Below are 18,155 nucleotides of genomic sequence, written 5' to 3' on the forward strand. Positions count from 1 at the left end.
GTGGCCATATGTAAATTGGGAAGGAATAGCAGGTAGGAATTGGATAGACAAAATAAAATTGGAAACCTTAGAAAAACTAGTAAAGGGATCTGATCGGTATAGGGTATTTATACATATAGATGAGCAGGTGAAAACCTACTATCCTCTAGCCCGGGAAAGAAAGATAGTGCCAGGACAGGGGGCTACGGGGAAGTGGATATCGGAACCCCGGTTAGAGTTACAAATACTGGCAGGGGAATCACAGGGGAAAAGTGAACAGGGGACTGACCACGGAAAAACAATACAGCGGGTAATAATCACTGTGATACCAAACTCTGACAAATTAAACGATAAGAATTACAGGAGCGAGACGAGAGTACAAATAATGGCAAGCAAAGCTAAAACACCAGTGGAGATGTTAGGGGATAAGTTCCCAGCCCTCAGGGGGGATATAGAACACATCTCTAAGAAGTGGGCTAAAAGAACAAGTAAGACAAATACACAGTGGCCGGAGGAAGGCACATGGTGCATAGAGAGGTGTGAGGATCAGAAGGGAATGATAAAGAACTATAAAATCAAGGATAGATCGAGCAAAAGAAGGGAGAAGCGAGAAAAGGAGTTAGAGATATTGGCATTGTTCGAAGAAGAAGGGAGAGAGAGAAGAAGAGCATGGGGGGGGGGTAGGATGCTAATGCCAGTCCAGACTCAGGAGAAGAAGGAGCTGGAAGACCCAAACGTAGCCCCACCCCCATACCTGGAAGGGTCAAATCCCGTAGGACTGTACCCAGTTATATCAGGTACAATGAATTTTGAGGGAGAGTTTGACGTGAAGCAAATGACAAAGGAACAGTGGGCACAGAAGGAGGAAGAAAGGAGACAAGGTATTGAGGAAGAGTCTAAGAGGATGGAAGAAAACCTGGATGGGTTAATTCAAAGGAGGAGGCAGTTAGAGGCAGAAGTAAACGCGGTAGATCTTTTGGAATGGGCAAAAAAGGTAATAGAAGGAGAAGGAGACAAGAGGCACGAAAGAGAAGGGACTGGGGCCAGGAAAGAATGCGAGCAGAAAATGAGAGAGGATCTCCACGAATGTGAAAGTGAGATATCACAAGAAAAGATAGAAGGAAAGAGAGTCGGAGTGAGGAAAGAGGAAAAAGAGAAAGAAAGAAACACAGAGGAAAAATGCTGGGAAGTACAAAGAGGGGGTGACAGACGAAAGTTTGGGAGAGCATGGACATGGAAGCACCCAGAGAGAGAAAGAATGGAAGAAGGGACAGAAGAAAGTAGTGAAGAGGAGGAGAGACAGTCAGTGTTAGGGGGACGAAGAAAATCAATGCGGAAAAGACACCAACCTGTAAAATATCCAGCCGAGGAACGAAGGCAGAAAGGGGTGTTCCCGGTGATTTTGAAGGGTGGCAGACTGCAATATATCCCTTGGTCAGGTCAGGACTTGCCCAATTTAATTAACGAATTACCCAATATTTTGGACGGAGCTGGGAGGTGGATTGGACAGCTGGAGGCTGGAATGGTGGGAAAGAGGATGGCGCTGGGTGACATCAAAGCTCTCCTGACAAAAGTGTTAGGAATGGACCAAATGGCTGAAATAATGAGACGTGCTGGCATCCCGACTGCAGCCTATGACCCGGATGTGGATGGAACACTAATGGACCCATACCGCCACGACATTTGGCAAGCACTACGGGATATGTACCCCAATCGGATGGATATAAAAACTCTGAGAGGGGAACCGTTGGGTGAGGAAGAGAATGCGGCCGTGTACATAGAAAACCAATTAAGAAGGTGGAGAAGGGACACGGAGAGGGACATTCTAACAGATCCACTAACCAACTCCCTGTTCCGAGCCGCAATCCTAGAAGGCCTGCCGACTTCAGCTAAGGCAAGACTGGAAGAAGTGTTGGGCCTGGATTCGAAAAACTACTGAGAGTTTGTGGATTATGTTGCCCACGCAGTGGAGAGACACCGCAGGGAGGAAAAAAATGCAGACAAACAGTTGAAGGAGATACAACGCAAACTCCTGCAAGCCCAGCTGGAAGAAATTAAAAGTAAGGAAAAGCTGAAAGTGAAAGAAGACCCCACACCCAAGAAAATAGCACCGATGGTGGTGAACCAAAAGACAGAGGAAATACCTGCACCGATGCTAGGGAGGAACGGAGATGGAGGCCAGCCCATCATAACCTATAACATTTCTGCCTTCCCGCTGTCCATGAACCCAGGAGGCTATGGCTTAAATTATCAAAACCCTTATGCTCCACAAAATCAGACTGACTGGAATAGAAATGAGAAAGGACAGGGAAGTGGCAGGCCACCCTATCAGAATCAGAGAGGACAGGGACAGGGAAATCAGCAACTTCCAAGGCAGGGACCGCCGCCTGGCCCTCCAGGCGTATGCTGGGGGTGCGGGGAAGCAGGACATATAAAAAGAAATTGCCCACAGAACTCTCACAGGCAGGGAGAAAACCAGCAGCAGATAGGCCAGCAAATGCCGTTGAATAACACCCCCGTGCTGCAGGGACCTGTGAATTTTCAGAGCTCCCTATAGGGGGGCCCAGAGAACCCTGAAATGGCAGGACAGTACGTACAAATAACAGATACAGCAGATCAGGAACCCATAATTGGGGTTAGAGTAGGAGGGGTTGAGGTCCCCATGATGATAGACACCGGCGCCACGTGTACGTGCATACAAACAAAATATGCGAATCACCTACCATTGTCAAACCAGTTTGTGAAAACTGTGGGGTTCTCGGGGAAAGTAACGTTAACTCAGATGACAACGGTACCTGTCACCATTGGAAGCAAAACTACTCATGTACCTATATTAGTGTGTGATAGAATGCCATTAAATTTATTAGGAAGAGATGCAATCCTAGGTTTAGGACTAAAATTAGAATGTACAGAACAAGGAATTGATTTGATGGGAGTGTATTTACTCGGAGTACCAGGAAAGGAAGGGGTTAATGTGTACTGGTTGGGAGACATAGAGGAGCAAGTTAAAAAACAGGTATGGGAAGTTTGGGGGGAGCTGATAGATACTTGGGTTCCACAGGCCGAATGGCCAAGGACAGAACTGCACAGCACAATGATATTTGATGAAGAACAGAAACCCGAGATACAGGAGAAATGGGAAAAGGAGGCAGGACGAGAACAGGAGATAAGGTCGGAAAGTATTTTAGTTGGCCCAGAGGGAGCGGCCCTCACGGTCGTGAGGGATGAATGGGTTAACAAATGGTTCTCTGTGTCTGGGTCGGAACCACATGTTACATTAAAAGTGAATCCGGGACACAGATCAAAAGACCTAGGACCAATGGTGCTGAGAGCACAAGAATTAGAATTTGTTCAGACAGAAAACGTAGATATTTGGACGTCCAGTAATGGACAAATGTTGAAGATGATCGTGGATGTTAAAATGATCGGGAAGCCAAAACAGGTAAAAATAGAGGCAGAGATTGAGAAGCAGGAGCAGGAGTGGAGAGAGAGCTTAGAAAAGGATTTGAATTCCCTCCCACAGGAGTTGTGGTCCAGACAGGACACTGATGTAGGGAGGGTTAAAAATGCTAATCCAGTGGAGGTTAGACTAAAGACCGGACGACAAGGACCTTACAGACCACAGTATCCGATTAAGGCAGAAGCAATTGAAGGAATTAGAGGAACAATTAGGGGACTGATAGAAGCAGGGGTATTAAAGGAAACTCGGAGCAAGTGTAACACACCACTGCTACCGGTAAAAAAGGCGGACGGGGAAAAATGGAGATTGGTGCATGACTTGAGGGCAGTAAATGAGGTAGTGGAAGACATGCCAGTAGAGGTTCCCAACCCCTACACCCTGTTGACTAATATACCGCCTGAAAGCAGATGGTTCACTGTAGTAGACCTATGCTCAGCATTTTTTAGCGTGCCGCTAGCTCAAGAAAGCCAGTATCTCTTTGCATTTACATTTGACGGGAAACAATACACGTATAACAGGATGCCCCAAGGATTCAAGCATTCCCCACATGCATTCAACCAGGTGTTGAGGGCAGATTTGGAGGGGATACAGTTGGAGGGAACATTGATACAGTATGTGGATGATTTATTATTATGCGCAGAGACAAGAGAGCAATGCAGGAAGGACAGTTTAAAACTATTGGAAAGATTAGCAGAAGGGGGTCACAAAGTATCCAGGAGAAAGCTGCAGTTGTGCCAGGAAAAAGTAGAATATTTGGGGAGAGAGATATCAGCAGGGCACAAGGGGATAGCTTCACAGCAAATAGAAGCAGTACTGAAAGTTCCGAAACCACAGACGGTGGGGCAAATGATGACATTTTTGGGAATGACGGGATTCAGTTCAGAATGGGTGGAAAGCTATGCAGAAAAAACACAGGCACTATGGAAAATAATGAAGGAGGCAGGGTGTGAAGAATTAAAAGCCAAACTAAAATGGGATAAAGATGCTTCAGACGCATTTGAGAATATAAAGAAGGAAATGGCACAGGCACCAGCATTGGCTTTACCAACCTATGACAAACCTTTTGACTTATTTGTGAGTAACAGAGAAGCAGGATTTGCTACAGCAGTGTTAATGCAGGAGAATTGCAAGGGCAGACGAAGGCAGGCTGTAGCATATTACAGCACCAAGCTAGACGACGTAGCAATGGGGTATCCTCCTTGCTATCAAGGTCTGGCAGCAGCTTGGTGGGCATACGAAAAGGCAGCCACAGTCACAATGGGGTATGGAATTGGCTGGACAATATGTTAGGAAGATGGGGGGTCTGGTTTGCTAAAGCTGGAGTTGTGACAGCCATGACAATAACCATCCTGGGATTAATATTTTGCTGTTTTTTACCTGTCCTGAGATCTCTCCTTGCCAGATTGGCAGTGCGACAAATGGTGACACAAGTGACAAGCAACCCACGTTTGGGAGGGACAACTAAGGAATGGGGAAACATTGAACTGCCCCCGCTGGATGAATTCACAATGACCCTGGTCGAAATTGAAACCTGTCAGTTTGCGAAATAGCTGCACTAGTGGAGGATTGTTCTACAACCTCACCGATGCCTACGGAGACCAAGAGACTTAGTCTGTACACAGGAATCAGTCTTTTTCCCTTCCCTAGACAAGGGTGGGAAGGTTTTTGGCTGATGACTGTTAGGGGCAGGCAATCTGGGGGAGCAACCTAAAAATCAGGACTTTTGCTAGACAAGCCATGATAAGACTAGAATGGGGACATTGATCCCTGGCCAAAGTACTTGGCTCCCCCACGTTGCCTACAAGTGTGATTAAATATGTGCATGTGAACAGGGCCAAACAAGGGGGACTATCTGAGCTGGCCTTGGTAATTGGGATGAGACTAGGGGATAGTCTCAAAGGGGGGATATGTAAGGAAATTTGTACTCAATATGTAAGCATGTTAGTACTTAGAGAATTTGTACTGAACAATTGTACCTAAACTGGGTATGAAATATGGAATCACGGATAGTATTAGAGTGTCTTCCTTGAAGTAGAATTAGGATGGGTAAGTAGAATTGGGATGGGTAATCAAGTATAGCTGATTTGTAACCTAATATAATCAAGTATAGCAAATGTGATCAGAACAGGAGACCCAGAGAAGTAGTATAGCAGTTACTTATTAGCAAATGCAAACAGCAGTCACTTGGGGAGACAATGGGTACTATACAGCTGTCCAGCTTAATATATGATCGTAACAAGCAAGAAAGAATAAAGTGAGCATGTTTTTCTTCACATTCGGCCTAAGTCAGCTAAACCACTATTGTACAAGCAGAGTCGTAAAGATAAGGGCAAAGGATGTAACCACCATGGTTTCGAGAGGAAAAGAGACGTAACAATGGGTGACCAATCTCAAGCAAGGTAAATAAGGGGTCAGTACAGAAACAATGGTGGCTAAACGAGGTCGCATTGTAAAGACAAGATAAGAATCTTGAGATATGGAGCTGAAATGTGCATAAAAAGACTGTAAGCCGAGGGCTCTGTGGAGTGTTCCGGACCTCCCGGCTTTATTCTCTTGTACTGGAAAATAAAGTCTACTGCTTGGAAGATTACAACTCAGACTCTCTGTTTCAATCGGGCTACATAAGTTGTCGTCCTGGGGAACCACGACACAGTCTGCAGCTGCTCTGCAAATCAAAACCTTCTTAAGAGCTTCAAAGGTGCTAACACAATTTATAGCAAGTATACTTAGGTTTGCTAGTTGTATTTAAAGTGGTATTTGAATTTAAGAGGGCCATTACTTATTTGGAATGGAAATAGTGATAAGCTAGAAATTAAAGTTGTTTCCTTTCATTTTTTAAGCCATTGTTCAACTGTCAAAAGTTAAACTACTTCATTTATATTTAAATTAGGTTATGAATGAAGCTGGTTTTGATAAAAGATCCCTAATTTGTCAGTAGAATTACCTGGAGCGAAGTATCCTATTCGTACATTTATGCAAAAATAGAAACATTGTTGCAATCTAGTCTTGCTTCATAATATACCTTAGGGGTTCAGGCCCCGAACCCTGACACAAGTCAGGAGTATAATGGAATATTCTTCATTTGCAAGGATTTGTACTGCACCAATAATTAAAATGTTCAACACCATCCAGGAAAAAGCTGCCCACTTGATTGCTATCCCTTCCACAAACATTCAGCTTCTCCACCACTGACGCTCATTAGCAGCAGTGTATACCATTGACAAGGTGCACTGCAGAAATTCACCAAGTTTCCTTTGGCAGCACCCTCCAAACACACAACCACCACCATCTAGAAGGACAAGAGCAGCAGATATCTACAAACATCAGCACCTAGTCACCATCATGACTGAGAAACATAGAAAATAGGTAGAGTAGGCCATTCAACCCTTTGAACCAGCTCCGCCATTCATTATGATCATAGCTGACATTCAAATTGAATAGTTTGATCCCGCCTTTCCTCCCACCACGTACTCTTTGATCCTTGTTGCCCCAAGAGCTATATCTAACTCCTCCTTAAAACATACAGGGGGCAATTCTCCAACCTGCTGCATTGCTCTAGTCTCCATGATCAAGATTTTAAGCAGAATCAACTCCACGCCAGAAATCAGTGTGGAGCTGATTACAATATGGAAACAGTAATTTCCAGCTGATTAGCAGGCCTGGGACTAAAGTGTCTGGGCTCACTAGCGTCTCCCGCCCTACCCCCATCCACCACCGGCCAGGAGTGGTTGACTCCAGCAGGATTTACTCCTGCTCCCTACTAACAGGGAACTTGTGGCCAACCCTGTTGGAAGGAAGAGAGGCCATTGAAGCTGCCCCGGGAGGTCCAGGATAAGGGGGAGGTGTCCCTTGGCATTGCCAGCCTGGCACACTGGCACTACCCAAGGGCACCTTGACACTGCCCATCAGGCATCGGGCAGTTCCAAGGGGGCAGATCCAGGGGGGATGATTGGTGGGTGTGGGGTGGACCCCCTGCTACTCTACAATCGGGATCAGTGGGAAAGGGAGGGAAGAGGGTGATCAGGGCCGGCCATCTGGGTGTGGGGTGGGGTGGAGTGGGGGGGTGCTGGGGGGGTCGGGAATGTTCATCGGTAGGGTTGGGAGATCAGGACTGGCCAGGTGGGATTGAGGAGATTGGGCTGGCTAGGTGGGGGGCTGAGGGGGAGTGGTCAGGGATAATGGGGCAGGCCCGGGGAGGTCTGGGAGGCCAGTGATCGGGGGTGGGGTGGAGGAGAGGTCACAATCAGTGATGATGGGCAGTCGCTGCGCTGGCCAGCAATCAGGAAAGCCAGCGATCTGGAGACCAGCAATGCAGCTCTGTGCGTGCACTAATCTCCATGTTGACAGATGCACAGAGTGTCAGAGATTCATCCTGGAAATCATGTTAAAAAAAACCAGTGGGATTTACTCCCACTTTCTCACACGTTAGGAACTTAGAATATTTTTAGGGAATCCTGATCACAATGTTTTGGCCTCATCTGCTTTCTGTGGTACCAAATTCCATAGCTTACCACTCTCTGAGTGCAGAAATTTCTTCTCATCTCAGTCTTTTTAAAATTAAGAGTTTGTTTCTTAGTGTCACAAGTAGGCTTATATTAACACTGCAATGAAATTACTGTGAAAATCCCCTAGTCACCATACTCCTGCACCTGTTTGGGTACACTGAGGAAGAATTTAGTGTGGCCAGTGTGCCTAACCTGCACAACTTTCGGACTGTGCAAGGAAGCTGGAGCACCTGGAAGAAACCCAGGCAGACACGAGGAAAATGTGCGGACTCACATAGTGACCCAAGCTGGAAATGGAACGTGGGTCCCTGACACTGTGAGGCAGCAGTGCTAACCACTGTGCCAACCTGAAAGGTTTACCTCATATCCTTAAAGTATAACCCCTGGATTCCCCCGCCATTGGGATTCTTTTTGCATACACTTTGTCTAGACCTGTTAAATTTTTATAGGTTTCTATGAGAGGCACCCCCCCCGGCTCCATTCTTCTGAACTCCAATGAATATAATCCTAACCGAGTCAATTTCTCCTCATACATCTGTTCTGCCATCCCTGGAATCAGTCTTGTAAACTTCGCAGCACTCCCTCTATGGCAAGGGGGATAAGATAAGGAGACCAAAACTGTGCACAATATTCCAGGTGTGGCCACACCAAGGCCCTGTATAACTGTAGCCAGACATCCTTGCCTCTGTATTCGAACCCTCTCACTATGAAGACCAGTGTATCATTTTCTTCCTTTACTGCCTGCTGCATCTGCATGCTTACCTTCAGGGACTGGTGTATGAGGTCACCCACGTCTTGCGCTCATTTCCTTCTCTTAATTTATAGCCATTCAGATAATAATTTGCCTTTCTCTTTTTGTAACCAAAGTGGATAACCTCACATTTATCCACATTATATTGCATCTGCCATGCACTTGCTCACTCACTCAGTTTGACCAGTTTATAATGAATCATCTCTACATCCTCACAGCTCACCCTCCCACCCAGTTATGTGTTATTAGCAAATTTGGAGATATTACATTATATGAGTTCCCTGATCTAAATCATGAATATATATTGCGATTATTTGGAGTCCCAGCACTGATCTCTGCAGTACCACTCTAGTCACTGCCTGCCATTTGAAAAAAGATCCACTTATTCCTACACTTTCAATTTCCTGTTTGCCTACCAATTTTCTATCCATCTCAGTGCACTATCCCTAGTCCCATGCATTTTAATTTTACACTGTAATCTCTCATGTGGAATTTTTGTCAAAAGCTTACTGAAAGTCCAAATAAACCACATCCACTGGCTCCCCCTCATCAACTCTACTAATTACATCCTCAAATTTCAGTGGATTTGCTAAGCACAATTTCCCTTTCATAAATCCATGCTGACTCAGCCCAATTTTACCACTGTTTCCCAAGTGCTCTGCTATTAAATCTTCAATAATGGACTCTAGAATTTTCCCCACTACCGGTGTCAGGCTGATTCATTTATAATTCCCTATTTTTTCTCTACCTCCCTTTTTAAATAGTAGGGTTACATTAGCTACCCTCCAATTGACTTTATTAACTCCAGCAGTGGTGGCCATGCCTTCACCTGGAAGGTTTTAAAGCTCTGGAATTCACCCTTTAATTCTTTCTGCCTACCTATACCTCTTGTTCCACACTTGCACCATCATGCATACCTCTTGATCAAGTTTTTGGTTATCTGGCCTAAAGTCTCGTGTGGCTCAATGGCAAAACTTGCTTTGAAATGCCTTAGAATGTTATAGAATCGTAGAATCATAGAGTCATTGTATTAGTTAAAGGTGTTTTGTAATGCAAGCTGTTTATAAACTGGTTTCTAGTACTTAGTTCTAAAACATAAATTCCTGCTGACATCAACGCAAATGATAGAATGTGTTCGTATGAGCCAGAATGAAGCTGTGATAAGCCCATGTTCAGCAAATAATATTTGCATTCGTAACAATTGCTGTTAGAAACCCAGTCACATATTGTAATGTTCTGACATTGAGAAGATTTCCTCATTGTGCTATGTGTAAATAAATCAATAGAAAGATTCATTATAAGCAGGTTTATTGGATTGTATTCCACAGGGAAAATCTCCTCTCTGATGTTTTTGATGGCTTTTGAACGGACTCATATCAATCTCAGTAACCAATCGTGAAGGAGAATTCTTGCAAAGAATAATATTTGAACTTGTTTCATGCCCCACGGATTTGCTCTTGTTTAATAGTCATGCACTGGTCAATGCAAATAAAAATACAAATGTTAAACAAATCCTGGCACTAGCCAGGTTTTTGCAAGTCCAAGGATCACCTGTTCCCATTCGAACACAGATTACATCATCTTGTATTACAGTAAACACTAGTCTTCACGAGATTAAAGGTCATTATGCTGCAACATCGGGCTGTATTTTATCAGCACCCAGATGGCATGTTGAAAGGTGTTGGGTGTGATGGTGTGGACTGCTAAATAGCAGGAAAACACAGTGGGATGTCTCCAGGACCCAGTCTTGCTGCCAGGGCATTTTCCCAGTGAAGGGCTGTAATGCAGCTTGACTAGTCATTCCAGGGCAATGGGCAGCCAATTTTCATCATTAAAGATCTTACTGTGGGCCATATTTTGGAGCTGCAGGTGTTTTACTATTGAAGACTGACCCCAATTGCATGGAGAGGCTGCCTACCTAATGGATGTGCCTCCCCCCTCGTCCCCCCCCCCCCCCCCCCCCCACTCCCCTCCACTGCAGCGGCTGGAGTAGTCAGAGTCAGAGGCTCCAAGCTTTAAACATTGATATTCAGATATACACAGAGGTGGGCTTACAATGAAAAATACAGTGCTGCAGCTTGGGCCCTGGTCACTGGGGAGGGCAGGAGTTGGGGAGGTACATAAAACGGCAGCGGTCCAACATTCAGGCAGGCAGCCTGAGGAAACATTGAATCATAGTGCAGAAGGTGGCCATTTGGCCCATCGAGCCTGCACCATCAACAATCCCACTGAGGCCCTATCCCTGTGTATTTACCTTGCTAGTCCCCCTGACACTGAGGAGCAATTTAACACGGCCAATCCATCTAACCCTGCAGATCTTTGGACTGTGGGAGGAAACCAAAGCACCCAGAGGAAACCCACTCAGGCATAGGGAGAATGTGCAAACTCCACACAGACAGTGACCCAAGGCTGGACTCAAACCCAGGTCCCTGGCATAGTGAGGCATCAGTGCTAACCACCGTGCTGCCCTCTGAGGTCAATGAGGTCACCAACCTTACATCGGATCTGTACTTGCAAGGCCTTCAGTGAGGTGACCGAGGAGGCAGTGCTGGCCAATGGCTGTTGAAGGGAGCAGCAGGGCAACTCTCGACCTGTAGGCCAGCGCTGAATAGAGCAGGTGGGCAACCAACCAAAGAAAGAGCAGAGGCCTGGCCAGATAAAGCTAGGGCCAGCAGCAGTCAGATAGCCAGTGAGGTGCCAGTACACCTAGGAGCTTAGGTGTTCGGTGGTGGTGGGGGGGGGGGGGTGCGGGGGGTTTGTCATGATGTCATGGGGGGGCTCCTAACACAATGGCAGAAAGTGTCAATCCACCTCTGCTCACACAGGCAACAACATAAAAAGTTAACATGCAGATACAGCAAACAATTAGAAATCTCACCCTAGAGAGCTGCCAATCAATCCGATCGGAGGTTCAGCAGCACCAGTGGCAGCACTGGCCAGGGCTGGGACTATAACCTGTCCCCTGATTCAAAGTCCCAGGTCCAGGATCAGTTAAGTGTGGGGGAATCTCACTAAAGAGAGAGGTGGGGAGGTTACAGGAAAGAAGGTGCAATCATGGGTGCCAGATGCTTGGGCTGGTTGCCTCATGTGGAAAGAGTGTCACCATAAAGGAGATAGCACCCTTTTCTCATTCAAGGCCCAAGCTGGACATCTCACCCTGTTGTTGAACCCCTCCTGCTAACCTCCATCAGGAAGAAACTTTTAGGGACTTCAGTTGGGATGATGGCAGACAGCCCCAGACTCCATTCAACCTATGATAGAGAAGCGCAGACAGGCAGCAGGTAAGCCTCCTTGGGAACATTACTGGAACCCACTCCCCAACATATGTTCAAACCTGCTGACGGGACCATAACATTCTGTCCCCACTTCATTCCTCTCAACAAGTGTCAGCTACCACAATTTTATATTTTTAAATATGTATTTTACAATAAAGAATAAAATATTTAACTCTTTGTTTACAGTTCTTCTTTGCTTAGTTCTTCTCAGTAGTTTAACTTGATTTTAAACCTTGTACAAGGCTGACAGATGCGCAAAGATGAAGGTTATTTGTAGGATAATCAAGCAAACAATAGCCCATATGGATTCAGAGGGGGGAGGATGCTGCTTGACAAAACTCGTCAAATTCATGAGGAAGTGGCAAACCCCAAGCGGGGAGCTCCTTGTACCTCAGTTTCCAATGACATCTGATAAAGTTTAACTGAATAGAAAGATATGGGGATTCAGATTAAAAGCTGGAAAATAATAACAAACTGATTGATGGGTAGGAAACAATGAGTACTCAGAGGATTTATTTCAGAGTGAGGAGTGAATGGGGTACGACAGCGCTCTGTGCTAACTTATATAAAACTGTAGTGAATTCAGAAACATTATGCAAAATGATCAATTTTTTAAAAGATACCAAAAGGTAAGGCCGAACATTGGTAGATGAAACTTAGTGGATTATGGGTTCATACACTTCAAGGACTTGAGCACATAATACAAGGTGACACTCAAGTGCAGTTCTGAGGGAGAGCTGTACTATCAAAGATTCCCTCTTTCGAATGAGAATTTAAATAGATCTGTCTATTCAGGTGGATGTGAGAAATCTCATGGCACTTTCAAAGAATATCGGGAGAGTTTACCCAGCGTCCTGGCAAATATTTATGCCTCACTAACATCACTAAAAATAAATTATCTGGCTGTTTATCTCATGGTTTTTGTGGGAACTTGCAACATGAAAATTGGCTGCCACATTTCCTTACATTACAAGAGTGATTACATTTCAAAAAGAAGTTCTCTGGCCATAAATTGTTCTGGAACAGTCTGAGATTATGAAAGTTACCTCTTGTTTTAATGTGGACAAGTGTAAAGCACTACACATATGAAGAGAAAGTATTCGTAGATGCAATGTCAATCATACCCAGTGAATGTAGAGCCACAAGAATAAAGCTAATTGCATATTGAGCTACATAGTAGAGCAGGTAATAATAATTAAAACACTGTGGTCAGACCATAGTTGGAAAATTGCACCCATTTCTGGTGATCAAGAAACAAAACATTCAACTGCTGGAGTTCAAGGAGACATGAGGCATAGCCTTAATCTCAGGGATATGCGTTATCAGAAGACTGGAGAAATTTGGGCTATTTAGTCTGAGAAAGAGAAACCAGAAATTTGATTTTAGCAAATTGTACATGTCGGCTGAGGGTATAGAAAAATATAGATTATTTTGAAGCCTGGAAGTAAAACCAAGAGGTACATGTCCATATTGGCAAAAGTTACTTACAGGACTTATATCAAAATATTTTCCTTTACAGAGAGTGATCAACAAGTGGAATGAACACCAGATAGAATGTGAAGACAAAAATATTCTGATATTACTCAAGGAGCCATTCTGGAAGCTCCAGTGTGGGATCTATCACGATCTCTGGAGATGGATGGATGAATTAAGACAAACTTCCCACAGCTGTGATTAATTTGTAATCTTGAATTATTGAGGTGCACTTGAAATGACCCAATTTCTAAATGCCCGTCCCTTATTGCATTTACATTAAATAGAGACAAACCTGAATCGATATCATTGATCTTCTTTTCGTTTGGTGACCATGACCTGCATGGATCACCATTGTTTCCAGTTGCCATGTTGTAATTTCTGGTAAAAAAGGAAACAGATTGTCTCAAATAACAATGCTTCATCAGGGAACAGTGCAAGTAACTTTTAGCAATTGACTGCCAAATTCCCTCTTTTTCTAGAATAGCATTTTATGTGTCGAGGTTCCTCCAATTTCCATTGAAACTGTTAAGAAGTACACTGTCTGCTGGCTAAACATCCAGAGAAAACATCCCACTTTCTAAAACGCCACATCCCAGCATATTCTCATCGAATTCATAGAACCCCTACAGGAGGCCATTTGGCCCACTGAGCCTGCATCAACAAACAACCCCACCCAGGCCCTGGCCCAGAACCTCATGTACTTACCCTGCTAGTCTGCCTGATACTAAGAGCAATTGACATGGCCAATCTACCTAACCCACATCTTTGGATTGTGGGAGGAAACCGGAGCACACAGAGGAAAAACATGCAGATATGGGAAGAACGTGCAAACTCCAGACAGACCTGAGGCCGGAATTGAACCTGGGTACTTGGTGCTGTGACACAGCAATGCTAACCACTGTGCCACTGTGTTGCCCATTGGAAATAAACATTTATGGGCTGAAATCCATAGGTCACAATCCCAAAGACCTCCAATGCTGAACTCCACCTGGAAGGGCAACAAACTAGCATGGACTAGGCTGGACCAAGTAAATGTTGAATGTATTTCCGGTACCTATCTATCACAATTGCTGAGATTCCATGTCCAGTTTTTGACAAGACCCTTTCCACCCATGACTGTGCTGGGGAGCTGATCCAGTAAAAGATCTTTAATTGCCTCTCTTTCATGGTCTAGGAACACACATGCACAATTATGGAGACTACCAGTCTCCATTTATCAGATCCTTTTCCAACCCAAGGTGTGGAAATTCCCAATGTAAAGAGTTCCCATCCCAGCTCCACTCCACAGCCACTGCTTAGCTTGGCTGGAGATTCCAATCTTTAAACAATAAATCCACCAAGTACTCTTTGCCCATCATCCCTGTGCTCACTGATCTCCACTGAGATGCTGCCAAAGTGGCAGCCAATCTTAAAATTTACAGCACTGTTTCCAAACCCTCAATGGCTTCACCCTCCCCATCCCTAATCTCCTCTAACCCTACAGCCCTCCAGGATCTCTGCACTCCTCCAATTCTGGCTTCTCCTATTTCAATAACTTCACCATTGCTGGCTATGCTTTCAGCTGCCATGGCCTTAAACTTTGAAATCCACTGCTCCACCCCTCCCCCCCATCTACCTCTCTTTGCTTTTCTAAGATGCTCCTTATGTTCATGCATCTGTCCTTTCTCACGTAGCTTGGTGTCAAATATTTTGGTGTACTTTGGAATGATTTGCAATGTGAAAGGCACTATAAAAAATGCAAACTGTTGTGGTTCTTTAAGCTCCCCTCAAGAACCAGAATAATATAATCTAGGTTGCCTTGATGCAATATTTCATAAACTCTCATTCTCAGGGATGTTGATTTTTGACCCCATCTGTACATTACAATGGTTTAAAGAATGTTAAGGAGATAATGATAATATGCAACTGACAGCAGGGAGCTCTTCCAGTGTTTTAACCTACATTTCTCCAATCAATGCACCAAAAACACTTTAATTGGGAAGTCTTCTCATTTCTGCATAATGAAAAATTGATTTACACAAATTTACTGCAAAGCAATTAGGACAGAACTTCTAAAGCAACTGACGGAATGTGAAGTAATTTGAAACATCCCAAGGTGCAAGAAAGCAAATGCAATTAATTGAGAAAAGCACTTTTATTTGAGTGATATCCTTGTTATGCCTGGAATTTCACGTACAAAGAATCACAATATCAATAGTAACTACTAAATATGAACTACACTGAAACCCACTCAATGGTCTGATTTAATAATGAAATATAACGTTAAGTTGACCCAGCCTAACAATGCAACATCCAGATATTAGTACTTTACTTGAGTGATATCCAGGCATACCAAAGAGCAAGGTGTCAACCTGGTGAAGTTACAGCACAGTGCTAAATGCCTGCTGAACAACAGATATAGTTGGCTACAAACAGGGGCTAAGAAGTCCCACAATTGATGAGTCAAACTAGATCAAAGCTTTGCAGTCCTATCAAATCTGGTCATTAAGCAAGAAACAGAAGGGAGGAGACTTCATGGACATCCCCATGCTCAATGATCGAAGACCCAGCACAACCATGAAAAACAAATACTTCAAGGAACAAACAGCGGGATATGCGGGCAAGATGTATCCCCTGGTTGGGGAGTCTAGAACCAGGGGACACAATCCCAAAGTAAGGGAAAAGCCATATGGGCCCAAGATGAGGGGAAATTTCTTTCCACAGAGGGTTGAGACTGTTTGAAATTCTCTATCTCAGAGGGTTGTGAAAGTTCAGTCATTGAGTATCTTTAAGATAGAGATTCACTGGAGTTCAGAAAAATGGAAGGGGGAGTCTAGTAGAAACCTATCAAAAATCTAACAGTTCTAGACAAAATCGATGCAGGGAGAATCCCGATGGTGGGGGAATCCAGGGGTTGTATTCTAAGGAAACGAGGTAAACCTTTCTGGTTAACACTGCTGCCTCACAGCACCAGGGACCAAGGTTCAATTCCTTGCTTGGGTCACTGTCTGTGCGGAGTCTGTACATTCTCCCCATGTCTGCCTGGGTTTCCTCTGGGTGCTCTGGTTTCCTCCCATAGTCTGAAAGACACGCTGGTTACGTGCACTGTCCATACTACATTCTCACTTGGTATACCCAAACAGGAATGTGGAGCCTAGAAGATTTTCATAATAACTTCATTGAAGTGTTAACATTCTTTCTGGTTGTGTCACAGCTTGGTATAGCTCCTGCTCTGCCCAAGACTGCAAGGAACTACAAAAGGTCACAAATGTAGCCCAATCCATCACGCAAACCAGCCTCCCATCCATAGACTCTGTCTACACTTCCTGTTGCCTCGGCAAAGCTGCCATGCATCCTGGACACACTGTCTTCCATCTTCCTTCAGGAAAAAGATACTAAAGTCTGTGGTCACGTACCAACTGACTCAAGAACAGCTTTGTCCCTGCTGCTGTCAGACTTTTGAATGGATTTACCTTGCATTAAAGTTGATCTTTCTCTAACCCTAGCTATGAATGTAACCCTACATTCTGCACTCTCTCGTTTCCTTCTCTATGAATGGTATGTTTTGCCCATATAGCGCGCAAGAAACAATTCACTGTATGTTAATACATGTGACAATAATAAATCAAATTAAAATCAAATCAAATAATGTAAGCCTTCTTGTGACACTAATCAAAATAAATAAACTAAAAGGATTGCTCAGTGTTCAATACCATTCCCAACTCTCCAGATGGTGTCGCATACAATAAGACCTGGACAACATCCAGCCTTGGGCTGAGAATTAACCGGTAAATTCATACTGCGCAAGTACAGAAAATGACCATTCTCACAAGAGAGAGCCTATCAACCTCCCCTTGATATTCAACAGAGTTACCATTGTCAAATTTACCACCACCAATGCCTGGATGTTACCTCTGTCCAGAAACTTAACTCAATCAGCCCCATGCAAACCAAGTCAAAGGCTGGAAATTTTGTAGCAAGTGACTTATTTCCTAACTTCCCCCCAATGTCTTTCTACTTTCTGCAGGCAGAAATCAGGAGTGTGACTGAATACTCTCCACTTGCCTGCATGAATACAAATCCAACAGCAAAGAAAATTGACACCATCCAGGACAAAACATCCCATTTAATCGGCATCCTGTTCCCCACCATAAACTTTCACTCCCTCCACCACACTAGCTGCAGTGTGTACCACATTTTCTAGATGCAGTGCAGAAAAGGGAACTTCAGCCCATGATTGTTATCATCCAGAAAGATACGAGCAATAGGTGTATGGGGATACCACCACCTACAAATGTCTCTCTCTCTCTCTCTCGGTTATGCACCATTCTAACTTGGAAATACATTACTGTTCCTTCATCATACTGGGTCAAAATTCTGAAATTCCCAAATGCTATGGAATAACTTTCATCTTTAACAAACTAACTGCAGCGGTTTAAGGCTTACCACCACTTTCTCAAGAGCAATTATACAGCAATAAATGTCGCCCTCACCAGCAATGCCATATCCAGGAATGAATTAAAAGCTGCCAGGCTGGAGGTCTTATGACATATGTGATAACCATGTCTGGATCTCATGTGGCATTAGGAAGAAATTCAGGTACTTTTTCCCTATGAAATGTTCACATTTAAAGCATCTCCCTTGCTGGTTGCCCAATGACATTGGCAGAGGCTGTAGATGGAATTCTACCGCCCCACCAACCACGGGAATCAGAGTGGGTGAGGAGCGAA

General features: G+C 44.3%; 1 protein-coding gene across 1 annotated transcript in view; it reads right to left on the reverse strand.

Moving 5' to 3' along the window:
* The window catches only part of LOC145344515 (bcl-2 homologous antagonist/killer-like), a 46,950-nt gene extending 33,123 nt beyond the window's left edge, over positions 1-13,827 (reverse strand). The window contains exon 1 of the mRNA XM_080191697.1: positions 13,739-13,827. Coding sequence (XP_080047823.1) covers positions 13,739-13,814 — 76 coding nt within the window. The 5' untranslated portion in view covers positions 13,815-13,827. The remainder of the gene's footprint in view (positions 1-13,738) is intronic.
* Between the last annotated feature and the right edge of the window lie 4,328 nt (positions 13,828-18,155).

This window comes from Carcharhinus amblyrhynchos, chromosome 6 (assembly GCF_965287045.1).
Source record: "Carcharhinus amblyrhynchos chromosome 6, sCarAmb.v2.hapA, whole genome shotgun sequence".
NCBI lineage: Eukaryota > Metazoa > Chordata > Chondrichthyes > Carcharhiniformes > Carcharhinidae > Carcharhinus > Carcharhinus amblyrhynchos.